The sequence below is a fragment of the Cricetulus griseus genome, chromosome 7, assembly GCF_003668045.3.
Source record: "Cricetulus griseus strain 17A/GY chromosome 7, alternate assembly CriGri-PICRH-1.0, whole genome shotgun sequence".
Taxonomy (NCBI): Eukaryota; Metazoa; Chordata; class Mammalia; order Rodentia; family Cricetidae; genus Cricetulus; species Cricetulus griseus.
In genome coordinates this window covers 9,285,598-9,312,504 of record NC_048600.1, presented here as the reverse complement: position 1 = coordinate 9,312,504, position 26,907 = coordinate 9,285,598, and the positions used below count along the sequence as shown (strand labels likewise).

The 26,907-nt window shown below is 39.7% G+C and overlaps 1 protein-coding gene and 1 long non-coding RNA gene across 5 annotated transcripts in view; one reads left to right on the top strand and one right to left on the bottom strand.

Moving 5' to 3' along the window:
- The window catches only part of Spast (spastin), a 47,104-nt gene extending 26,205 nt beyond the window's left edge, over nucleotides 1–20,899 (top strand). For all 4 annotated transcript variants that reach the window (XM_027426091.2, XM_027426089.2, XM_027426090.2 and 1 more), the window contains 10 exons: nucleotides 196–270; nucleotides 1,240–1,311; nucleotides 2,975–3,050; nucleotides 3,247–3,338; nucleotides 3,716–3,795; nucleotides 7,299–7,341; nucleotides 9,384–9,463; nucleotides 12,158–12,228; nucleotides 16,605–16,645; nucleotides 17,898–20,899. In XM_027426091.2, the coding sequence (XP_027281892.1) occupies nucleotides 196–270; nucleotides 1,240–1,311; nucleotides 2,975–3,050; nucleotides 3,247–3,338; nucleotides 3,716–3,795; nucleotides 7,299–7,341; nucleotides 9,384–9,463; nucleotides 12,158–12,228; nucleotides 16,605–16,645; nucleotides 17,898–18,020 (753 nt within the window). In that variant the 3' untranslated portion in view covers nucleotides 18,021–20,899. The remainder of the gene's footprint in view (nucleotides 1–195; nucleotides 271–1,239; nucleotides 1,312–2,974; nucleotides 3,051–3,246; nucleotides 3,339–3,715; nucleotides 3,796–7,298; nucleotides 7,342–9,383; nucleotides 9,464–12,157; nucleotides 12,229–16,604; nucleotides 16,646–17,897) is intronic.
- Nucleotides 252–8,604, bottom strand: LOC118239127. The gene is made up of 3 exons (XR_004770690.1): nucleotides 7,481–8,604; nucleotides 4,369–4,458; nucleotides 252–1,130 (listed from the first exon to the last, which is right to left on the bottom strand). It is a non-coding gene; the product is annotated as an uncharacterized LOC118239127 (long non-coding RNA).
- Nucleotides 20,900–26,907: the final 6,008 nt, after the last annotated feature.

Genomic DNA, 26,907 nt, shown 5'->3' with positions numbered 1-26,907 from the left:
ATGAATGTAAGAAATTCTGAATCCATTTTAACTTTCATGAGAAAGGTAGAAAATTGTATGATACATAGTGAGACCCTATCACATCCCATCTCACTCCCCAAAGAAAGATATTTTTAGATAACAAATGGTAAATACTTGACATGTCTGGATCAGCTTTCTAGAATCATGGCTGTAACCGATGTGCATTTTGTAAAGTTGTTCACAGGGCTCAGAGCTCCTGCCAGAGGGTTGTTGCTCTTTGGTCCACCTGGAAACGGAAAAACGATGCTGGTAAGAATGCTATCAAGGTGGGGTTTCTATTGAGATTATAGGAATCACATGAGAAAAGAAGCTTTATATTTGTTCACGAACCTATTATTTATGACTTATTGTTGTAATATATCTCTTGACTTTTTAAAGTAGTTTTCATGCGAAAATAAATGTAAAAGCATGTATTACTCTCAGTAGCATGTTTTTGGCTTTGTTTTGCAGAAGAGCTTATCTTACTATTATGAGGATTTGTCTAATGACACTCAGAATTTTTCCATCGTAACAAGTTTGCTTGACCACTTAGTTTGCTGTTGGTTTCCTTGATTGTCCTTTGTCCAGACATTTTTTTAACCAGAATCTGAATACCTCTGTCTGCATCATTCTTCTGAGCTGTAAAAACAAATAGATATTAAAGGCATGGTGGCACTGAGGGGAAGAGGCAGGAGGATCTCACTGAGTCCAAGGCCAGCCTAGTCTGTGCAATAAGTTCCAGGCTAGCCATGACTATGTAGTGAGATGTGGTCTCAAACAACAAAACCCAACAGGAAAAGAGTGAACTTCCCCTTGCCTGTGTCTCTGGCCAGCATCTTCCTGCCAAGAGAAGAGAATTCCTCCCTAGCCTTTTCCTTGGGAAAGAAGTGTAGTTTGTAGACTTGTCATAGCTGATATATGCAGAGATTAGCGTCACGCCTTCTGCCCTGGTACTTCTTTGATGAGATGCAGCTGTCCTAAAAGATCAGGACATTCAGGCTGGAGAGATGGCTCAGAGGTAAAGAGCACTGAGCACTCACGCTGCTCTTCTAGATGTCATGAGTTCAATTTTCATCAACCACATGGTAGCTCACAACCATCTGTAGTGAGATCTGGTGCCCTCTTCTGGCCTGCAGGCATACATTCAGTCAGAACAATGTATACATAATAAATAAATAAATTAAAAAAAAAAAAAGATCAGGACATTCAACTAACATATTTACTCTTCTGATCTCAAAGGCTAAAGCAGTAGCTGCAGAATCTAATGCCACCTTTTTCAATATAAGTGCTGCAAGTTTAACTTCAAAATATGTAAGTGTTCTTTTCCCCATATTGTAATGTTTTTAAATTACTGTCTTAAATGTAATGAATATAGCTCTTCAAGGTACAAAAGTTAAGTGTACTTTTTAGCTATCTTAAAGTTAGAATTACATTTTTGAATACTGTCATGGTTTGGAAGGCCCTGGCTAACACAGTCCTGAGGCTGACAGAATCAAACCCCAGAAATGTATTGTACAAGTAAATAGGATGTGGGAATACATTCTTAGGAGACTGGAGGTGCAAGATCTGAGTGTTAGCAGAGGTAATACCTTTTGGGAGCCACAGCAGTGGATGTGTCACGGGTCTCCTTAGTTTCTGGTGTGCTGACAATCCCTGGCAGTTCTTGACTTACAGATGCATCTTCCTATATTATCACATGACGATCTCTTTGTAATATCCGGGCTCACCCTATTGACCTTAGCTTAATTTGACCATCTATAAGGATGATATTTCCAAATAGAGTCTTCATTTATCGACACTATAGCTAGGGCTCCAATGTGTTTGGGGACAATATATAATTTAAGTTGTAAATTTCTACTTAAGCTCCCTAATGTGGCTATCTAGAGAGGTATGTGTGAGAACAGGACTTACAGTAAATTGAATATTCCCTGATCTTTGGCTCTAAATTATTTTGACATAAGGCTTCTCCTGGGTTTTTTGTTTTTTTTGTTTTGTTTTGTTTTGTTTTGTTTTCATTTTTTAAGATAGGGTCTCTATATGTAGCCCTGGCTGTTCTGAAACTCACTCTGTAGACCAGGCTGGCCTCAAACTCACAGAGATCTGCCTGCCTCTGCCCTGACTGCTGGGATTAAAAGCATATGGCACTATGCTTGGCTTTCCTGTTTTGTTTTATTGTTTTATATCACAGTTTAGATTTCCTTTCTAATTTTCCTTCCTGACTCCAGTGGTATTCAATTAGGGAGTAGCGCAGCCATACCTGCAGAGTAGTATAAGGAGAGCTGGGACCTATCTCAGTCAAAAATGTTCTTGCTAGGCAAGCATGAGGATCAGTTTGAGCTCTGGAAGCCACACTAAAAAAACTGGGCATGGTAGCCTGTCCTTGTGATTCCATCTGGGGAGATGGAGACAGCCAAATTTCTAGAATTTATAGGTCAGCCCAGCCTAGCCGACTTACTGAACTCTAGGCCACTGAGAGAACCTGTCTCATAAAGAGAGAGCACCAAGATGATGGTAGTATATGCATGTGCAACAAACACACACACACACACACACACACACACACACACACACAGAATAGTTCTGTCTTGTATGTTTATAACTAGTATGAATGGAACTAAGACCATGAAATATGTCACATTAACCCTTAATTTGAGAAAGTGAATAGTGTTTTTTTCTAAAATTATATGTTCTGTGACACCATTGGAATATATCATGAGATCATTAAGTTAAATTTTAAATCATGCTAAAAACTGGAATACTGGCCGGGCATGCCTTTAATCCCAGCACTTGGGAGTGGGAGGCAGAGGCAGGCAGATCTCTGTGAGTTTGAGACCAGCCTAGTCTATAAGAGCAAGTGCCAGGATAGCCTCAAAGCCACAGAGAAACCCTGTCTTGAAAAACCAGGAAAAAAAAAAAAAAAAGAAACTGGAATACTGTTGCATTTATATGTGTTAAGAATGCATCATACTTGTAGGTGGGAGAAGGAGAAAAACTGGTGAGAGCTCTCTTTGCTGTGGCTCGAGAACTTCAACCATCTATAATTTTTATAGGTAAGTACTTTCCCAACTAAGTTGAGCATTTAAGAAATTCTACTTTTCAAGTATGAGAAGTTTGCTCAAAAAGCTTTTCAGAAGGATTAGCATTTTTGAAAAGTGAATTCAGTAGGACTATTAATAAGTACAAACTAGATGAATATTAGATGATTTACCTAGATTGGTCTTAAAAACCTCTTTCCATTTCCTCTAGATGAAGTTGATAGTCTTTTGTGTGAAAGAAGAGAAGGGGAGCATGATGCTAGTAGACGACTAAAAACTGAATTTTTAATAGAATTTGATGGTGTAAGTATTGATAATCTATATGTGCATATACATATTTTTAAGATTTGAAATTATCAAATGTGTTTGTGTATTTGCCTGCATGAGTTTTTGTGCACCATATGTATTTAGGAGCCTACTGAAGCCAGAAGAGTGCATAAGAACCCCTAAAATTAGTTACACGTGGTTGTGAGCTGCCATGAAACCCAAGTCTTCTGTAAGAGCAACAAGAGCTCTCTTAACCACTGAGCCATCTTTCTAACCACTGATTATATTTTTTACTATGGCAGTATTTTAATATGTATACTTTGCTACTAAATGACCCAAACTATATAAATATGTGTATGTATATTCCGTTTTTATTTTTATCTAAAACACTGACAAAATGTTTTGGCTTACAGGTGCAATCTGCTGGAGATGACAGAGTACTTGTAATGGGTGCAACTAATAGACCCCAAGAGCTTGATGAAGCCGTTCTCAGGTAGTGAGATTCATTTTTGACAGATTCATTTCTTGTGTTCATCTCTCTCTCTCTCTCTCTCTCTCTCTCTCTCTTTTGGAGGGGAGGGTGTCAAGGTTTCACTATGTATTCCTGGCTGGCCTGGAACTTAGATCTTCCTGCTTCTGCCTTCGTAGTACTAGAACTAAAGGAGTGTGTGCCACCACACCCAGGGTCTTCTCACCTACCTCTTATATTCTGTATTGTCAGCGTTAAAACCAAATGATTTGTCCTCCATTTGTTGTGTGCTGTCCTGGTGATGCCAACTATAACAAATGAGGTCAAGCCAAGGACATTATTAAAACTATTCTCTACAGACTACATTTAGATGAATCCTTTCTTTTACATTGCATTACATTAACTTTAAAGTCTGAAATCACTCCTTACCATTCTTGTTTCCCCTTCAAGACAGGTTCTTTGTGTAGTCCTGGCTGTCCTGGAACTCACTGTGTAGACCAGGCTGGCCTCGAACTCACAGAGATCTGCCTGCCACTGCCTCCCAAGTGCTGTGATTAAAGACAGGCGCCACCACCACCACCTGACAGCAGTCCTTACCATCTTACTGGGCTTTGTAGGAAGCTGATCAAAGCAGAATTCCTGAGAACAGCTCTCAGCGCTCGTGTGTTTGGGCAAATTAACTCTGTGCTGGAAGAAAAAAATCTTTGACCCAGTATTCAGTTCTCTCTTTCTCTCTTCCCCCCTCTCTCCCTCCCTCCCTCCCCCCCCCTCTCTCTCTCTCTCTCTCTCTTCTCTCTCTCTCTCTCTCTCTCTCTCTCTTTCTGTTTTTCGAGACAGGGTCTCTCTATGGCTTTGGAGGCTGTCCTGGAACTAGCTCTTGTAGACCAGGCTGATCTGGAACTCACAGAGATCCGCCTGCCTCTGCCTTCCGAGTGCTGGGACTAAAGGTGTGCGCCACCAACACCCAGCCCATGTTGATTTTCTTTTTCATGGCCCCATATTCTCTAATTATTGTCACACACACACACAGCACCTACTAAGTTCACACAATGTTGCTCACATGTATGTGTTTAAGGCTGACTGCATGGGATTGGAGAACCTATTTGTTAGAGGGCACTGTCCCTGAAGAAGACTGTTTCTCCCTCTTTCATCAGGTATTAATTCTTGTAGCTCTTCATTTAGGCATGGGGCCTTGTGAGATTTTTCCCATCCATGTTTCATGCCAATTGGTGGTGTCATTTTTCAGGTCTCATTTTAGGCAATCATACTGAAATTTCCTGGGTGCATCTTCCCTGCCATTCTTTTTTTTTTTTTTTTTTTTAGATTTTATTTATTATGTGTACAGTCTTCTGTCTGCATGCCAGCAGAGGGCACCAGATCTCATCCAGGGTGGTTGTGAGTCACCATGTGCTTGCCAGGAATTGAACTCAGGACCTCTGGAAGAACAGTCACTGCTCTTAACCTCTGAGCCATCTCTCCAGCCTCCCTGCCATTCTTTTTTTAATTGCATTTATTTGGGTAGGAAATGCACATGCATATGAGTATGTGCACAGAAATTAAGGACATCTTCCCAAAGTCTTCTAGGTCTTTCCACCACATGATGTAGTAAGGTCACCAGGCTTGATGCCAAACTTTTACTCATTGACCATCAGCCCAGATTTTTTGTTTTGTTTTGCTTTTGGAGTTTGGGGAGGTTTTGTTTGTTTGTTTGTTTGTTTGTTTTGGTTTTGTTTTGGTTTGGTTTGGTTTGGTTTGGTTTTTTGAGACAGGGTTTCTCTGTATCCCTTTGGAGCCTGTCCTGGAACTTGATCTATAGATCAGGCTAGCCTTGAACTCAGAGATCCACCTTTCTCTGCCACCACTGCCTGACTTTTTTGTTGTTGTTGTTGTTGTTGTTATTTATTTTTGAGGTATGTTTTGTTTGTTTGTTTGTTTTGAGACAGGATCTCTCTATGTATCCCTGGCTATTCTGGAACTCTCTCTATAGACCTGACTGGCCTTAAGTCAAAGCTCCACCTGCCTCTGCCTCCTGAGTGCTGCCTGCCATGGTGATGATATTGTTGTTGTTATTATTATTAATATATCTTTGGATTTTTGAAATAGGATTTCATATAGCCCAGGTTACACTTGAGCTCACTGTTGTAGTCAAAGCCTTAAACTCTATTTCCTAAATGCTGGGACCATAGGTACACACCTCCACACACATTTCCATACTTTTTTCCCATTATTTAATTTTTCGACCCTGTCATCACCATGCTGTGCCACCCAGTTGTTAAGTGGCTATGATCAATGTCCACCCCATAAACTTCCACCCCATTGTAGCAACTGTGGGCAGCTGGTAACAAGGTTGTGGCTGCCTTGGGGTTATACTTAAGTTGCCTTTATTTAAACATTATGAAGTACTATGGGTTAATATGTAACTCCGATGTATTTGACAATAATAATTAAACTCTTTTTAGTAGTAAAAATAAATGTACAGTTGTAAAAGAGTAAAAATAAGTCCAAAGTGCCTATTCCAGTTCATAAAATCATAGCTTTGGTGAGAACCAGATTCCATACTGTGTGAGCTCTGCTCAGCTCTTCCACATAGTAAAGCTTTGTAAATTAAAACCTAGATGAAATGAACATTTCTGCTTCTGTAATTTTGCCCCCCCCCCTTTTTTTTTTTTTTTTTGGTTTTTCGAGACAAGGTTTCTCTGTGGCTTTGGAGGCTGTCCTGGAACTAGCTCTTGTAGACCAAGCTGTTCTTGAACTCACAGAGATCCACCTGACTCTGCCCCCCGAGTGCTGGGATTAAAGGCTTGCGCCATCAACGCCCAGCATCTTTGTCCTTTTTTAGTTGTTTTCTAGAAGACTTTTTGTTGTTGTTGTTTTTATGACAGGGGTTCTCTGTGAAGCAGTATTGACTGTCCTGGAACTCTCTCTGTAGACCAGGCTGGCCTCAAACTCACAGAGCTCTTCCTGCTTCTACCTTCTGAGTGCTGGGATTAAAGGCGTGCACCACCAGCACCCAGCTAGACTAATTATTCTGCTCATTGTGCCAGATATTATTTGTTGCCATTAAAGTACACATAAAAAGTGACAGACTTAATCCTACCATTTATTGAATTAAAGATTTTTAAGCATTAACTAGAGAGTTTGAAAAAAATGACTTCATAACCAAGCCTGGAGGCACAACCCTATGATCCAAGTTATTTGGAAGACTGAGGCTGGAGGATCACAAGTTCAAGACCTTCCTTTACTAGAGTGAGGTCAGGGCCAACATGGGCAACTTAATGAAAATATGTCTTAAGATAAAATATGAAAGAAGGGCAGCAGAAAAGGGGTTGTCTAGCATGTATGAGGTCATAGGTTCAATTGTAGGTAAACCACCCACACTAAAAAAAGTAAAAATACCTTTTTGTAGTAATGACCAGAAAGAGCTTTAGGTTGCCTAAGATATGATACTTCCAGCTTTTTCCTATCAGTTGTCATTTGAGCTGAGTTGCCTATAACTTCAAATTTATATTTCTAAATTGATTTTTCAGGCGTTTCATTAAACGGGTATATGTGTCTTTACCAAATGAGGAGGTAAGTTTATTCATATTCCTATTTTTTATTAACGTAAAAGTACTGTCCTGACAATATTGTATTTGCAACTCTGTGGTATAGCCATTTGAAAAAAGTTTGTTGTGGTTGGAGAAATGGCTCAGCAGTTAAGAGTACTTACTGGCTGTTCTTCCAGAGGACAGGGTTCAATTCCCAGTACCCACTGGGGGTTCACAACTGTGAATCTAGTTTCAGAAGATCCAACACTGTCTTCTAGCCTTCATGAGCAGTGCATGCATGTGGTGTACATACATACATCTAAGTGCAAAATAAGATAAAAATAAATCTTAAAAAGAAAGCTTGTCAGTTTCTTAAAACAATAACCACAAACTTAGAGAAGACCCAGCAATTTCTGAGCATTTATCTAAGAGAAGTGGAAACTTCTCCATAGTAGGAAGACATGGTCAACAGTATTAGAGCATCTGTCTTAACAACAGCCTCAACCTGCAAAAAAAGTTCATCAGATGCTTAATGGATAAACAGATGTGGCATACCCAGTTAATGAGTACTATTTAGTTAAAAAATTATTACTTTATTATCTAGGGTTTGGGATGTAGCTTAGAAATAGGACATTTGCCCAGCATATATAGGGCCCTGGGCTTGATCCACAGGACTGAAAGAAAAGTCTCATCTGTACATATTACATTCACTAATATGAACAAAATTCCAAAACAGTATATTAAGGGAGAGGAACCATATACAAACTAACTACATATGATTGTACTTTATTGTTTTATTTACCTACTTTTCTTTAAAATTTTGTGTGTAGGTGTTTTACCTGCTATCTATCTGTTACCACTTGTGTATTTGGGCCCCAGACAGGCCAGAAGAGGGGATCAGATTCCCTGAAACTCGAGTTACAGATAGTTATGAGCTGCCATGTAGGTACTAGGAATCAAGCCTGGGTTCTCTGGATGAGCTGTCTCTCTTGCCCCAGTTTTATTCCTTTTAAATGAAATATTTAGAAAAGCAGATTTCTAGAAATACCATCAGATAGGTGATTAGATAGGAAAGGAGGTAAGAATGGGGATTAATTGCGAACAGGCATGAGTGAACTTCCAGGGGTGACAGATGTACTAAAATTTTATTATAGTAATGGTTTTATAGTTCTGTATGATTGAAAGTCATTTGAATTATATTCTATTATATATGAAATTCTCACTATTTAAAATCATATGTCAGCCAGGTTGCGGTGGTGCACGCCTTTAGTCCCAGCACTCGGGAGGCAGAGGCAAGTGGATATTTGTGAGTTCAAGGCCAGCCTGATCTACAAGAGCTAGTTCCAGGACCGCCTCCAAAGCCACAGAGAAACCCTGTCTCAAGAAACAAAAAAAAAAAAAAACCAAACAAAACAAAAAATAAAATCATATGTCAATAAACCATTTTGAAAACATTGTAAGCAGGGCGTTGGTGGTGCAAGCCTTTAATCCCAGCACTTGGGAGGCAGAGGCAGGTGGATCTCTGTGAGTTTGAGGCCACCTGGTCTACAGAGAGAGTTCCAGGACAATCTCCAAAGCAGTACAGAGAAACCCTGTCTCGAAACCCCCCTCCCCAAAAAAAAGAAAGCATTGTATTTCTTGGAGGTGGACCAATGGTTCAGTGGTTGAGAGCACTTATAGCTCTTGCCATGTGGGCTTGGTTACCAGAACCCACATGGCAGCTCACAACCATTCATAATTCCACTTTCAGAGGATCAGACACCCTTCTTTGGCTTCTGTCGGCACAGGACACAAGTGTACACATACATACATTTGGGCAAATACTCATACATATAAAATAAAAATACATAAATCTTTGTAAAAAGCTGTAGCTTTCTAGGTCAGGCCCTTAGCATGTTTGATAGTAACAGCAGCCACTTCCTTGGTTCTGAATCTGGACAGTCTTTGGAAATTCCCTCACTAATTCTCACAAGTAGTTTTTGTTATATTTAACAGACAGAAATAATCAGGAATGACACTGATAGGTTTTTATAATTCTCTTTTGAAGTTGGGCCTTACTAATCATTCTTTCATACTTATTTTCAGACAAGACTGCTTCTACTTAAAAACCTGTTATGTAAGCAAGGAAGTCCACTGACCCAAAAAGAACTTGCACAACTTGCTAGGTGAGTGGTATCATTCATCTGATTCATCTGTCTTATGGCATCTGTTTTATTTGTAAAGATTTCTCTTCCTTTACTGTTTGAAATGAGCTAATATAAAAATTGTTTGAGTAAAACAAGCTTTTAAAAGAATTGAATAGTTCATTTACCGTAAAACTTCTTCTCTTTTGCTTCCTTTATTTTCTTACCTCCTCTTCCTGATACAGAATTTCAATTTCTGTCTTATACTAGACCAGAAATAAGTACCTAATGACAACATTATAGTCTTTCTTTAAATAAAGCTTGCAAATAATATTAAAATAATTTGAAAAGTAAAATCCCTTCATATTTCAGAGCAACACAGATATTTTCATGTATACTTGCTCTTTTGTGGTAGGTGGACTCACATTAACTTGTTCATCTGAAAACATACCTTTAAATATAATAAGGAAGCTGAGTGTGGTAAAGCGCACCTTATTCCAAACACTCAGGAGGTAGAGGCAGTAGAATCAAGGCCAACTTGGGCTACATATAGAGACCCCATCTCAAAGCCAAGAAGGCCATGACATAGCAGCTATCACTACAGTGTCTTGCAGTGAAGGCCAGAGACTCGTGGCTACTCTGACCACATCACAATGGTTTTATGTGTGGCTGGGGGAATAACTGGGTGTTTCTTCAGAAGACTCAGCACACAGGCCTCTGAAGACCATCCCGAGGGCCTTTGCTTTTTCATTCCCTGGTAAGAAGGCTCCACCTTCCCTTAAGTCTCCCTTCATGCTGCCTTATCCATCTCTCTTCTCCTCTGTACCCTATCCTGGCCTTGAGGCCTGTTCTCTCAGGAGAGGTGACTGGTGGCAGCATCCTTTCCCAAACAGTGCGGCTGCTTCACTGCCACCTTATTACTGCATTTGCTAGATGTACACTTAAAAGAAACACTGGGTCAAGGATTCTTACAGAAGGCTGGTAGCACTGTTAGATCAGAAGCCAGTCAGATACCAAAGACTTGAGACTTGTAGTGAGCCCACTCAGAACAGTATTCTTTATTTGAACTGCAGTAAGGCTGAAGAGAGGGTAAGGGGAGGGGAGTTGAGCCTGATAAATGCTAGACTATATATAAAACACTTTTTCAGTGTACTTGAGTAGACACTGGCTGTAGGCAGGAAAATAGTTCAGGTAGCTAAAGAATCAGTTCAACATTATCCTTGCTTGCTACATAGCAAGTTTGAGGCCAGTCTGGATATGAGTATAAAACAAAATGAGTCGTTTTCTCAGTGAGGTCTTTTCTAGGAACTCCATTTAAATGATAGTGTCTCACTAATATGTAGCTTATAGCCCAGCAATAGAGTGTTTTCCTCCCTACCCCCCCACCCCCACTCACCCAGACAATGTTTCTTGGAGTAACAGCCCTGGCTCTCCTGTAACTTGCTCTATAGACCAGGCTGACCTCAAACTCACAGAGATCCACCTGCCTCTGCCTCCCTAGTGCTGGGAGCTACACAGAGAAACTCTGTCTCAAACAAACAAACAAACAAACAAAAAACTCAAACTCAAACCCTTAAGTAGTTGAGCAGTAATTTCATAAGAATATCGAGCTCCTAAATGCCCATTAAAAAAAAGGAGCATCTACTGGCTATTCCATCTCCTGAGACATCCTATTCAGGTGTGCCTCCTTTTTACAACTGTTTTTTATGCCAAACACTTCTTTTGTCTTTTCTGCCCTCGTTTAAAGAAATTCACATTTTACATTTTAGGTCTCACCTCATTAAGGGGGTGTTCTTTGCCAGTTAAGAGACTAATTAACTTACCAAACAAGTAATTGTGGCTGTATATAGTAGCATATTCCTTTAATCCCAGCACTTGGGAGGTAGTGTGCTGCATAATAAGCCCCTTTCTTAGAAAAAGAAAAAAGTAATTGTGGTTATGTGTTGATTTGCTACTAATGGCTTATAAATTTGACCTTCCCAGGTGATGTGTTTATAACTACCTGACCTGCCTCAGAGTATACCTTATCTTAAAGCAGAGGTGTCCTGTATTTTGACATTTGTATTTTGTATTTGTATATGACATAATCATCTATAAGTGTGTTGGGCCTCATTCATAGCTGTCTGCAGATGCACGTAGGCTTCAGTTTGGACTGATGTAAAGGAATGGTTCTCTAACCCTGAAAATTTGAGGTGCTATAAGGAGTGAACATTAGACTGTGCTGTTCTCAAATGGGCCTTTCTCTGTCTTCAAAAAATTAAATCATGGCACTGGAGAGATAACTGAGTAGTTAAGAGCACTGACTACTGTTGCAAAAGACGTAGGTTCAGTTCCCTGAACCCACAACCACCTGTAACTCCAGCCCCAGGGGATCTATGCCTTCTGGCCTCTGTGGCCATGTGCACACACAATTCTGTTCATACATACAAGCATACAAGCAGGCACACATACACATAAAATAAACAAATATATTTTAGAAGAATGAAAAATCAAACTGTGTTAGCTTAACTCTCATGTAGGGATTTTTGTTTGTTTGTTTTTGTTTTTTTGTTTTTGTTTTGTTTGTTTGTTTGAGACTGGGTTTCTCTGTGTAGCTTTGGAGCCTATCCTGGCACTCACTCTGGAGACCAGGCTGGCCTCAAACTCACAGAGATCCGCCTGCCTCTGCCTCCCAAGTGCTGGGAGGTTTTAATCTGCAAGGAAGATAACTTGCTATCTTCTGCTTCTACTGTTCAGAATGACTGATGGATACTCTGGAAGTGATCTAACAGCTTTGGCAAAAGATGCAGCCCTGGGCCCTATCCGAGGTAAGTATGAAAGCATTTCAAACACTAGAACTATGAATGGTATCATATTATAAGTCTAGCCTCTTGAGACAGACATAGTTTTACATTTTATTTTATGCATATGAGAGTTTTGCCTTTGTTTGTTTCTCTGTGTAATAGCCATGGCTATTGTGGAACTTGATTTGTAGACCAGGCTGGCCTCAAACTCACAGAGATCTGCCTGCCTCTGCCTCCCAAATGCTGGGTGGGATCAAAGGCTCCACTATACTTTTGCCTTATATTTATTTGTATCATATGTATGGGGTGCCTACATGAAGTCAAACCAGGGCATCAGATACCCTAGAACTAGAGTTACAGCAAATTGTGAACTGCCATGTGGGTGCTGGGAATGGAACCCAGGTCCTCTTGTAAGAGCAGCCAGTGCTGTTATCCACGGAGTCATTAGTATAAAAGAAGTGAAGTTGTATTAGTACAAAGCTTGATACAAAACATTATCTTTCATTGAGCAAGGGAGAATAATGGGTATGGCCAGCCCTGGTAAATTTGAGGGTTTTGGTGTGTGTGTGGTTTTTCTGTTTTGTTTTGTTTTTTATGTTTTTGTTTTTGTTTTTTCCGAGACAGGGTTTCTCTGTGGCTTTTGAGGCTGTCTTGGAATTAGCTCTTATAGACCAGGCTGGTCTGGAACTCACAGAGATCTGCCTGCCTCTGTCTCCTGAATGCTGGGACTAGAGGCGTGCACCACCACTGCCCGGATACAAAACATTATCTAGAGTACAAGTCAGTAGACATTTTTTGTGAAATGTATCAAAGGAAATAGTTCAGGCTTTTTGGAAAAGGTGTTCTCTGTTGCATGCTCCTCATCTTTTCTTTATTAATAACCTTTAAAATGTAAAACTAGGTAGACTAAATGGCTCAACTGTTAAGAGAACCTGAGTCCAGTTCCCAGCTCCCATGTCAGATGACTCACAATTGCCAGTAACTCCAGCTCCAGGGGACACAATGGCTCTAACTTCCCTGTTACCTCTCCTACTTGTACAGCTCCCCACACACATATAATGATTAATTATAATAATAAAACTTTAAAATGTAAAGCAGTCTACAGAACATGTGAAAATGGCCCACAAGCATTTCACCCTGCCCCTTTTATAAAACCTTTTCTTGCTTTCTAAAACCTTTCATCACCATCCAGACCTAAGTTTGGATATGATCTCTCTGTTGGAGATTTACACAGCAATCTCTAGATTGAAGAACTGCTGTAGTAGACCTCTTAATAAGTTTTAAGAACAGTGATAGTGATTACAAATAGTCTTGCTACCTGGTATGTAAGTGCATATCATGGGTATGCAAACAAAACAACACTAAGTCAAAACAAATTGATACAAACTAGGCTTTATTTTTTTTTATCATTTTTTTATTTGAATTAGAAACAAGATTGTTTTACATGACAATCCCAGTTTCCTTCTCCCTCCCTTCCTCCCCTACCACCCCCCCCAACTAAAACTCTACCTATCACATACCCTTTCTTCTATTCTTCCCCCTGATTCAACCTTTCTGCTCCCTCATGACCTCTGCATCCCTCCTCTTCCCTTCTCATTCTAGTAGCTCCCTCCCCCCTCTTCCCACGCTCTCAATTTGCTCAGGAGATCGTGACCCTTTCCCCTTCTCCAGGGGACCATGTTTGTCTCTCTTAGGGTCATCCTTGTTTACTAGCATCTCTGGCAGTGTAGATTGTAGGCTGGTAATCCTTTACTCTATGTCTAAAATCCACATATGAGTGAGTACATATCATGTTTGTCTTTTTGTAACTGGATTACCTCACTCAGAATGTTTCTTCTAGTTCCATCCATTTTCCTGCAAATTTCAAGATTCCATTGTTTTTTTCTGCTGAGTAGTACTCCATTGTGTAAATGTACCACATTTTCTCTATCCATTCTTCGGTTGAGGGGCATCTAGTCTTCTTCCAGTTTCTGGCTATTACAAATAGTGGTGCTATGAACATCGTTGAACAGATGTCTTTGTTGTATGAATGTACTTCTTTTGGGTATATGCCTAGAGTGGACTTGCTGGATCTTGTGATAGACTGATTCCCATTTTCTTGAGGAATCTCCATACTGATTTCCAAAGTGGCTGTATAAGTTGGCACTCCCACCAGCAGTGGAGAAGTGTTGCCCCTTTCTCCACATCCTCTCCAGCATAAATTGTCATTGTTTTTGATTTTGGCCATTCTGACAGGAGTAAGATGGTTTCTCAGAGTTGTTTTGATTTGTATTTCCCTGATGGCTAAGGATGTTGAACACTTTCTTATGTGTCTTTCAGCCATTTTAGATTCCTCTATTGAGAATTGTCTATTTAGTTCTGTACCCCACTTTTTAATTGGATTGTTTGGTGTTTTGGAGACTAGCTTCTTGAGTTCTTTGTATATTTTGGAGATCAGCCCTCTGTCAGATGTGGGGTTGGTGAATATCTTTTCCCAGTCTGTGGGCTGCCGTTTTGTCTTGCTGACTGTGTCCTTTGCCTTACAGAAGCTTCTCAATTTCAGGAGGTCCCATTTATCAATTGTTGCTCTCAGTGTCTGTGCTACTGGTGTAATGTTTAGGAAGCTGTCTCCTGTACCAATTAATTCAAGGTTATTTCCCACTTTGTCTTCTAATAGGGTTAGTGTGGCTGGGTTTATGTTGAGGTCTTTGATCCATTTTGACTTAAGTTTTGTGCATGGCAATAGGTTTGGGTCTATCTGTAGTCTTCTACATGTCTGCATCCAGTTATGCCAGCACCATTTGTTGAAGATGTTCTCTTTGTTCCAGTGTATAAATTTGGATTGACAAACTTGGCTTTAAATGGAAAGGCTTCCCAAATGGTTAGGTTTCCCCCGTCTGAATTGTACTTAAAAAATGCAGCAGCAATCACAAAAATTACATCTTTTATTTCATATGTAGGCATCCATATACAGTCCATATTATATAAAAGAAAACACTACTTATGTTGCATATATTGAGTTTGGTTTTACTTGTTTGTTTATTTGTTTGAGGCAGAGTCTTTCTATGTAGTCTTGACTATCCAGGAACTCACTGTGTGGAGCAGGCTGGTCTCAAACTCATAAAGATCTACCTGCCTCCCAAGTGCTAGGATTAAAGGTATGTGCCACCACCCCCAGCTGTTACAAGACACATAGCATATGGAGCACTCATATGTATATATTCACATCTCTTATGGATATATGGGGTATTAAATATAGTATAATCATAATAATGCTCATGTAACTAGACTTCTAAGGTAATAGTTTAAAAGATTTTACAGCTAGGTATAGTGGCAAGTGCCTTTAATGCTAGCACTAGGGAGGCAGAGGCAGGTAAATCTCTGGAAATTTAAAGTCAGCCAGTAAGGGCTGCGTAGTGAGTCTGTCTCAAGAAAGAGGAGGGGAACAGGGGAAGATACCTGAGTTAAGAGCACTGGCTTTCTCTTAAGAGGACTGGGGTTTAATTCCTAGAGCCGCATTTTAACTCCAGTTCTAGGAATCTAGCCTACTCTTCTGGCCTCTGCAGGAACTAGGCACTTATCTGATAAACAAGACATGCATCTAGGCAAAACACCCATACATAAAATAGAAATAAAATGAGACTTTAAAATGGATCGTAGATGGCTCAGGGGTTAAGAGCACTGACTGTTCTTCCAGAGGTTCTGAGTTCATAAATCTTAAATTATATATATATATATATATATATATATATATATATATAATTTAAATTATATATATATAATAATTATATATATAATTAATATATATATATATATATATATATTTAAATTATATATATATAATTTAAATTTATATATATAATATATATATATAATATATATATATATAATATATATATATATATATAGAGAGAGAGAGAGAGAGAGAGAGAGAGAGAGAGAGAGAAAATAATCCTAGCACTCGGGAGGCAGAAACAGGCGGATCTCAACTGAGCAATTCCAGGACAGCCTCCAAAGCTACAGAGAAACCTGAGTGCTGTAATCTCAGCACTCAGGAGGCAGAAGCAGGTGGATCTCTGAGTTCATGGCCAGCCTAGTCTACAGAGTGAGTTCCAGTATAGCCAAGGCTACACAGAGAAACTGTCTCAAAAATCAAAACAACACAACAACAAGATGTTTTATAACCAACAAGTTGCATCCTTTTTAGTTCTGTTTCAAGTTTGTAAACTTGTTTGGGGCATATGCAAGAAATTGAGTGCTTACATCTCCTCCTTTGTAGTTTTATGAGCTCTCTATGTGAATCTCTCTTGGCTTTAATGATTTGTACTACACAGGCACTATTAGATCATTGTACTTATATTTGCCAAAAAGAAATTTAAACTTCAAAACTTTTTTTTAAATACCTAATTTATGTTTTACAGAACTGAAACCAGAGCAGGTGAAGAATATGTCTGCCAGTGAGGTATATACTATTTTATAATCATTTTTCTTCATTTGAATCCTCTATAAGACTCTAATTTTTTTCTAGTCCATTTCATTAGAAACAAGGCAATAATAACTTTGTTTCATTTCAATATATAAGGCTTATAAAATCAGTTACTGTGCTGTATTTAGTAATGGTCAAAAAATGTACAGAGGTGAGTGTAGTGGCACACGCCTTTAGTCCCAGTGAGTTGGAGGTCAGTCTGGTCTACAAAGCGAGTTCCCAGACAGCCAGGACTGTTACACAGAGAAACCCTGTCTCAAAAAAAAAAAAAAAAAAGCATTGTAATTTCTCTTACCAAGTTGTGTAAGCACTGAATGAGAAGTTAGGAGGATCCCTAGGGGGAGATCTCAGTGGAGAGTGTGCCTTGCATGTGTAAGGACTGGTGTTGGGACCTCAGCAGTGCTAATAGGAGGAAGCTTCATGTGCAAGCATCTGACATGAGCAGCAGTCCCTCTCACGTTTATTGTGACCATCCCTTTTCCTTGGCGACGAACCTGGCACCAACTTAGCAGATATGTTTGTGGTAAATAGAAGGCAACTAATGTGCAGTCTTACAGAACTATGGAGAGAAAAACCAGAAGTATCATAAGTTCGAGACCAACCTGGTCTACAAGAGCTAGTTCCAGGACAGCCTCCAAAGCCACAGAGAAACCCTGCCTCGAACCCCCCCCCCCCAAAAAAAAAAAAAGGTTTGGGTTGTTGTCTTAGTTACTTTCCTATTGTAACAATACATCATGAGCAAGGTCACTTAGAAAACTAGCAATGTGACTAGCGTGGTGGCAGGCAAGCACAGTACTGAAGCAGAAGTTGAGTGCTCATGTCTTTTATCAGCAAGTAGCAGGCTGAAAGAGAAATACTGGACTTGGCATGGGCTCATTTAAGTTTGAAACCTCAAAGAGCACCCCCAGTGACACACTTCCTTCTATGAGGAGCAGTTCCACCAACTTCAGATCAAACATTCAAATTATATTAGGGTGGGGGGACATTCTCATTTAAACTAACACACTTACACATCCCAGTGGTCAAATTTAAGTATTTAGTAACGACAATGCATTAGCATACATTTTTATTATATAGCAAACTTGCCTAATATGTAATATAAAAATATATTTAGATGATTAGCATGATTTTCTAAAAATGTATCTGTATCTTATAAAATTAACAAAGTTCCATTTTAATCCATTGTTTGTGTATTCATCATTTCATGTCACTTTTTTTTTAAATCTAGATGAGAAATATTCGATTATCTGACTTCACAGAATCCTTAAAAAAGATCAAACGCAGTGTGAGTCCTCAAACCCTAGAAGCATACATACGCTGGAACAAGGACTTTGGAGACACCACTGTTTAAAGGAATGCCTTTGTAAGCCCACAGAACATTATACTTAACAAGAGACATGAGCTTCAGAGAAGTTATCACCTGCAGGAACTCAGACTTCGTTTACAGGACTTTTTAAGAGTTCCTTTTTGTGCACCAAACTTGAAGAGGAACAAGACAGACCTAAATAAAATATGCAATGTGAATGGAGTTTTTGTTTAAGGCCTTCTTGCCTGGTGGTCATGGTTTTCTCAGTGGGCACTGTTAGTTAGAGCACAGCAGAAATAGATTCTGGTTCTTTATTGATAGTAATCATTATGTAAATAATAATTTGTATATTGTGTTCAGGTAAAAGTATTCCAGAGACAGCGACTGGAAGACACAGAGAGCTGGCTGTTGTCTGTCTTAACACTATTTTCTGGTTTCCTTTCTGCTGTTACCTTAGCTCCCTGTGATTGGAATAACAAGTACTTGGAGTTCTTTCTGCTTTTCTTACCAACTCCAGTGTGCCAAATGGAAACCTTTTCCCATCTGTAGTAAGGAAGAGCTAACTAAAGCTTTTTCAACCTAGATATACAAACAGTAAACAGCTAATACCTTCTTTTCATGTTCTGTTTTTCTGTTTTATTGCCTTGCCACCAAACAGCTTAGAAAGCAATATAATAGCCACAGAGAAAATCTGGCATGACAAAGGTTTGAAGGTTTTGAGTCACTCTGTCATGTAACATGTAGATCAGTCCTTGTCTGCCCTGCAGTATTTTTTTCTAATATGTCAGAAATCCATTATAGACTTAACTTATTCCAGCTGAAATTCATTTTTTGTGTTGGACTTATTCTGGTATTTTAGAGAGCCACTTTCAACTGCTATAATTTGCACCAATATGAGAGAAGGGACATATTAGGAAGAAAGACATTTCTAGCTTATTGCTTACTACTTTCTTAATAGGATAATTACTAAATGCCAGTGGCACCACCATCTTTTTACTAATTACTGTCCCTTCCACAAAATTGAAAATACCGAATTTTTCTACACGGCATATATTTTATAGGTTTCCTGTGCTTACTTTTTAACTAAAAAGCTCTAGTCTGTTGATCTACCTTTTGTTTCCATAAATGTATAATAATTCTTTGTTGTTTGTATAAATATGGCTGGACTTTTATTATAAAAATGCATTATAGGAAGTAGAGGCTCATGTGTGGCCTTTTAAGAATTGTATCAAGGCAAATGGATATTTGCCCTTAGTTTACTGGTTAAAAGTTTGTTTACAGAATTTTTCTTTGGTGCTTAAATGATGCAGTGTAAATTATCATGGGTAGAAAGAATAATGTTGTGGTAGTAACACCAACCCTTCTTGTAAGAAAGATGTTTGAGAAAACACATTAAAACACTTGCCCTATCCCTGGATAAAAATTTTATGATAAAGACATACATCCTCAGTTTTACTCTTTGTCTTGTTAAAGATTTACCTAAGCATAGAAGATGTATTATTTCTTTGAAGTATATGCCATTTATAGCTGCAATTTAAGTCATGTCTCAATCATGATTTTAGACATCACTGAATGATAAAGATGAAAAGTTTAGATGAATAGGAAAACAAATTTAAACCACAGCTGTTTGGTTTTGGCTAAGTGTCTATTCTCAGATGTCAGAGCCTTAGTTACAAATACTGATGACAGGATCCTGTGACGAGAATTGCAGCAGTCCTAACCCAAAACGTCAACAATAGAGCTCTTAAAGTTCAGTTTGGTTTCATTTAGGAAGAGAATAATATCACCACTATTTATGTATTGAGATAGGCTTCAGCTCATTTTAAAAATAGAACGGCCATATACTTAGTTTATGATTCTTTGGGAAGGGTTTTAAGAGGTAACAAAATTTTCATGTGTCTAAAAGATAGAAAAGTCAAGTTAACCTAAATTGCTGAATCAGAGGTATTACTGTGTGACTGTCAGTGCGTATTAGCTCCTTTGTTCATCAGGTAGGAGGTTCAGCAAGTGAGAATACTTTGTTATGTCTTAGGACCCAGGTTTATTTTATCCTTTTTGTTGTTGTTTTTAAAACAGGGTCTCATGGAGCCTAAGCTGGCCTAGAACTCAATGAGTAGCCTAGGAATACCTTCAACTGATCTTTCTCCTCCACTTCCCAAGTGCTGGAGTGCCCATGTGCACCGCACACTGGGAGGGTTTTTCTTTTTCAGTAAGGATAGACGGTTTCCAAATTAATATTAGATATTATTCAATATTAATTTTAGATTTTTGCATTGAGCTCTGTTTACTGTTCAAGATGTTTAAAAAGGAAGGATTGGAGCTGGGCAGTGGTGGTGCACATAGAGGCAATCGGATCTCCCGAGTTCGAGGCCAGCCTGGTCTACAGACAACTGTCAGGACAGGCTCCAAAACTACACAGACAAACCCTGTCTGGAAACCCCCCTCCCCAAAAAAGGAAGGATTGGTATGCTCTTCATGTTAACATGACAAGAGTCCTTGCATGCTCGGTGAACTTACTGATTACCTAACTGAGCCAAAGGAAAGCCTCATACCATCTTTCTAGATCTGCTAAGGCTACAAAGCTTTTCTGAGACTAGAAGCCAATTGAATTTATTTTTTGTCCTTTTGTGCTTACAGTGTAACAGGATAAACAGAATTTTAAGTTAAATATATGTGGCATTCTCTGTTGATAATGTAAACTGTTTATGTGTCCCACAAAATTAACTTTTTGTAGAATGAATTTACACTTTGCTTTTTGGATCCTTAAGGCAGAAGATTTTCCTTTAAATGTTTGTCTCAATTTTAGTCTTAACTTTTTACTTCTATAAAAGAAATGACTTTAAGGGGATACACAGCTGCATAAAGTGGGTTTTTATCCTAATTAATTTTATTGTAAATAAATGACAAACTTTGTTTTGCCTTAATTTTTATAGTTTGAATCTTTGATATTTCAGAAGTTGCAATTTGCTGGACTATTTGTAACACTTGTGTTAATAAACTGAACAAAATATACAAAGCAATGAATAGAAAGCTCTGGAGAACAACACAAAGTAATCAGAAGTGACAAAAGTGCATGTGTTTGAAGAGCTCTCTTACATGTCAGTTTCCAGCTTGTGCAATTCATTTGAAAATAAAAATTCAAGCAGAATGTAGCTGACTTGTTTAGATGAAGAGGTATTTCAGGCTTCTGAGGCAGCTGGAAATAAGGAAGGAAATCTTGGAAAGGCACGTGATAGGTAAGTCCACATCATCAGCAGGTTCTGATTCCTTTCAAGTCCTTGGTACTTTCCAAAATTTTACCTGTCTGGCAGGATTTTCAAAGCATCCCAGCAGATAGCAAAGGCGAAAGAATTGACCAAACTGAGCATAATCCTGTAATCCCAGCCCTTGGGTGGCTGAAGGAGGGTGAGGACTACTGGGAATTCAAGCCCAACTTTGATACATAGTAGTTTCCAGTCCAGCCTGAGTTTCTTAGACCCTGTCCCATAAAACAAATAATAAACCTGTCATGATGGTGAATGTCTTTAATCCCTGCATCTAAGAGTCAGAAGTGGGCAGACTTGAGTTCTGCAAAGAGAGTTCAGGCCATCCAGGGAGGGCTATCCACTAGACCAGTCTCAAAAACCAAAAGTAACAAAGAGTTTATGATGAGGAATGTTATTCTGTGTATATGTTTGTCTTATTGGTTGATGAATATAACTGATTGACCAGGCAGGATAATAGGTAGGACTAGGAGACAAAGGGGATTCTGGGAAGTGTAGGCAAAGAGGAGTTGTCATGTGATCCCAGGAAGTGACATAGCTGTGCAGAAACTACCACTAGCTAACCATAGAGGTCTGGAGGTTTGTACAGACAGGAAGTGATGTAGCTGAGCCGAATCAGAATATAAGCAGAGACAAACAGAAAAATCACTCTCTTCTCTGCATGTCCATCCTTCCCCGGAAGCCAAGACCACGTGGAAATACATAGATTAGTAGTTATGGGTTAATAATTAAGACAGAACTAGCCAATAAGAAGCCATAGTCACAGGCCAATAGTTTGATAATATAGCATCTGTGTGCTTCTTTGGGGCAGAGAAGGGTGGTAGGACCTGCCAAGCCAGAAACATTCACATTACAAGTACACAAGAAACCTGCTGTTTGAGGGTAGTGTTTTGAAACTGAAAATTGAAGCCTGGCAGTGGTAGGACATGCCTTTAATCCCAGCACTTGGGAGGCAGAGGCAGGTGGAGGATCTCTGTGAGTTCGAGGCCAGCCTGGTCTCCTGAGCGAGTCCAGAAACCTTGTCTCAAAAAACAAAACAAAACAAAAAGTTAAAATCCAGAATAGACAACATTCTCTGGAAGAAAATAGAATCCAAGTTTTTGGTTTTTTTTTTAAGTATTTATTATGTACACAACATTCTGCTTCCATGTATATCTGCACACCAGAAGAGGGCACCAGATCTCATAACAGATGGTTGTGAGCCACCATGCGGAAGCTGGGAATTGAACTCAGGACCTCTGGAAGAGCAGTCGGTGCTCTTAACCTCTGAGCCATCTCTCCAGCCCGAATCCAAGTATTTAAAGGAAAGTTATGTGATCTACAATCAAAATACATGGAAACAGATGCACATATCACACACTTGGGAGATGAACAGTAGATTGCCTTGAAAATGTTAATTAACCTACAGAATAGATTTTTTTTTTTTTTTTTTTTTTTTTTTTTTTTTTTTTTGGTTTTTCCAGACAGGGTTTCTCTGTAGCTTTGGAGCCTATCCTGGCACTCGCTCTGGAGACCAGGCTGGCCTCGAACTCAGAGATCTGCCTGTCTCTGCCTCCCGAGTGCTGGGATTAAAGGTGTACACCACTAACGCCTGGCTAGATCCTAATTTTCAACAGAGAAATAGAACTTACCAAATCAAAGGGAAACCTGGCAACAAAAAGTAACTTAAATAAAGCATAACAAATATTTTTTGGTTTTTTGAGACAGGATTTCCTTGTGTAATCCTGGTTGCCCTAGAACTCACTCTGTAGACTCAGAGATCTGCCTGCCTCTATCTTCTGAGTGCTGGGATAAGAAGCATGCATCACAACTGGGTTTTTTTTTTTTTTAATCTTTATCCATTTATTTTTGCTATCAAATGTTCTTTCCAGATTTTAGTACATGTGCTGCCAAAGCGAGCACTGTCAAATGTTATTAATGGTAAACCAGTCATAGAGAAGGCAGATCAAGGATCCAGGGAAGGTTTGAGACAGTGGATGGTATCAGTACTTGGTCTTTTGTCCTGGAACAAGCTCTTACAGATGGGGCTGGTCTCAAACTCACAAAGATCTGCCTGCCTCTGCCTCCTGAGTGCTGGGACTAACGGTGTGCACCACCACTGCCTGGCTGATACCAGTACTTGTGACTTGAAGTACAGAGGAGAAAAATAATATATGTGAGAAACAGGTAAAATGTAATGCCTGAATTTCCTCCCAAATAGACAAAAGATACCAACACATTTAAGAAGTTCAGGGAGCCACAGAATCTGTAAAATGCAGATTTTTAAATTATTGTTCCTAACTGTAGCACTTTTTAAAAAATAATTTATTTTTATTTCATTGCATTGATATTTTGCATGCATGCATGTATGTCTCTGTGAGGTTGTCACATCTTCAAATTACAGACAGGTGTGAGCTTCCATGTGTGTCCTGGGAATTGAACCCAGGTCCTCAGGAAGAGCAGCCAGTGCTCTTAACTGCTGAGTCATCTCTCCAGCCCTAGAATGCAGATTTTAGGACTCCTCACCTGTGTTTAATTTCTCCAGCAACAGAAAGCATTTGTTAGGAAATATGTAGGAGTGAAATTGCTTTAAATCTACATTTACAGACCAACCAAGGGCTGTCTTGAAAGCAAGACCTTGGGATAACAGTCGGGGGCCTGCTGATTTATTTTGAGCTGGAGTTCAAACCATTGTTCCTGTGGTAACCCAGAGTTGGGTGTCAGACCAAGTGGCTGGAGGAGGTCATGTAAAATTATGGCCCATTTAATATGGGCAATCAGTCAAGAATCAGGAAATTAAGGCTGGAGAGATGGCTCAGAGGTTAAGAGCACCGACTGCTCTTCCAGAGGTCCTGAGTTCAATTCCCAGCAACCACATGGTGGCTCACAACCATCCGTTATGAGATCTGGTGCCCTAGTCTGGTGTGCAAATATATATGGAAGCAGAATGTTGTACACATAAATAAAATCTTTAAAAAAGAATCAGGAAATTAGTCCACAGTGGGGTGGACAGAAGTGCACAGGACTGTGAAATAGAACTGTGGAAAGAAGTTTTTTTTTTGTTTTTTTTTTTTTTTTCCCCGAAGCAGGCTTTCTCTGTGGCTTTGGCGGCTGTCCTGGAACTAGCTCTTGTGGACCAGGCTGGTCTCGAACTCACAGAGATCCGCCTCCCTCTGCCTCCCGAGTGCTGGCATTAAAGGCGTGCACCACCACCAGGCTAGAAGTCTGTTTTATTCACTAACTGGATTTCAATCTAAGGGGACCCATTAAGGACCTATGATTTGCTTGGGATGGAGTTTCATTGGATTTTTTCTTCTACTTGTTTTTCTGTGGCACATACCCTTGAAAAAAATTTAGTGGGCTGTGTTTGTATTTTCCAGTAATCCCAAGGAAGAGGTAGAAAGATCAAGGCCATCAACTCCATAGTGACTTCAGGGCCAGCCTGGACTAAGACATGTTCTCATTAAAAATGACTTTACAATTATGTAAATCAACAATACATATTGTGGTGAAGTCACCTTTCAGATCTCAAAGTACACCATTTAACGAGACACTTGCTTTAGTTTATTCTGCCTGGGGGGAAAAATCATTTTTGGTGCTCGCCTTTAATCCCAGCACTCGGGAGGCAGAGGCAGGCAGATCTTTCAGAGTTTGAGGCCAGCCTGGTCGACAGAGCAAGTGCCAGGATAGGCTCCAAAGCTATGGAGAAACCCTGTCTCGAAAAAAACAAAACAAAATTTTCTTTGAATACTTATCATTCACATATTAATCTCACCTCCCTGAAAAAGCTCTTCTGAAGGACTAGAGAGATGGTTCAGTGGTTACAAACTACTTCCTATCCAACCAAGAAGACAGTTCAAATCCCTGAGCCCACATTTGGTGACCCACAGAGGCCTTTTAACTCTAGCTCCAAGGCTTCTAATCCCCTCTTCTAGCCTTTGCAGACATCTGAACACACAAATAAAATACTTGAAAAAGCTTTTCTGACCACTATGAATTAACCACCTAGTCAATCTTTAATAATATACCCCTCCTTTTTTTTTTTAACATAGGTTATCACTGTGCAGCTCTGGCTGGACTGTAACTCACAGAAATCTGCTTGTCTCTGCCTACAACTATTAGGATTAAAGGCATGAGCCACTACACCTAACATATTACCCTACTTTTGATATACTATGTACAAATAGCTTTACATTTTTTCTTCCTGTATTTTTCTCTTAATTTCCCTAAGACCAGTGCATAACAGATAAGGCCTCCAAATACAGTCTTTATGTACTATTGTCTTACTTTTCTCTAATTTTATTGTGTACAAAGCCACAGTCATTTAAAAGTACGTTAGCGCATGAGCCAGAGTATGTTAAGTTCAAGATCAGGTATTGTGAGTTCCACACCAGTGTGTGAAACAGATATGACATAAGCCATGTTTCAGTTTTTAAACTATTTTGTTCTTGGACAGTTTCCTAGTGTACAATGAATTTTAGTTCTTTTTACATGCTACATTGTCTTATCCTCTCCTCCCACTGAAACTGTTCTTCCCAACAAATGGCTCTACTTGAATGTTTTTTGTTATTTTCGGTAGTGAAATGTGACTTGAACTCATTCTCCTGCCACACAGCCTCCCAAGGATGGCACCACACTGAGTGTGTAATATTTTTTTGTTTTGTTTTATATTGCTGAGATGGAACCCAGCTACAGCCCCTTAATTTCTCCTTAAATTTGAGATGGTCTCACTAAATTGGAGAGGCTGATGGAGCCTCATTATTCCTACCTCAGCCACCAACTCTTATCTATAGGGTCACAAGTCTACACCCAGTTTAGGCAATTAAACCCGGGTGTCTCACTTGTGCCACATAAGGGCTCTACTAGGTTGGTTTTTTTTTTTGGTTTTTGGTTTTTTGTTTTTTTTTTTTTGAGGCAGGGTGTCTCCGTGAAGCAGTTCTGGTTGTCCTGGAATTCCCTCTATAGTCCAGGCTGGCCTCAAATTCACGGAGATCCGCCTGCCACTTCCTCCCCCGTGCTGAGATTAAAGGCGTGCACCATCACCTGGCATACCTGATCCTCTTAAACTGGAGTTACAAACGGTTGTGAGCAGTCTTGTGGATGCTGGGAATCAAACCCAGAGCCTCAGGAAGGGCCGTGTGTGCTCTTAATCGCTGAGCCATCTCTTCAGCCCCCTCTTGTGGTGTTGGTTATTTTCTGTTTTGGTTTTGACCCAGAGTGTGGCTGTGTAATGCAGCCGCCATGTCTCAGTCTCCAGCTTTAGAATCGCACGCGGGCGATGTACCCTGACTAGTGAAGTGCATGTGGTGGTCAGAGGACAACCTGGTACCTAAGGCTGACGCCCGCCTTGGCTTTTGAAACAGGGTCACTGAGTCCTGGGACCTTGCGGTCCCCAGGGATATGCCTGTATCTGCTTTCTGAGTGCTGGGATCAAGCAGGCTTGGCCACCACTACTGCGAGGCTTCTGCGGATTTAACTCCAGTCCTTATGTTCTGAAGACAAGCGTTTACTGTGACATTATTTTTAATGAAACCGTGCTGAGAATTTAGTTTTCGTTATCCCAGACAGGGGTTCTCTGTGTAGACCTGGCTGCCCTCGAATTTACAGAGATCCGCCCGCGTCTGCCTTCCCAGTGCTGGGACTAAAGGCCACCGCCCGGCTCCGTACTGGCAATCTGACAAGTGTATTTT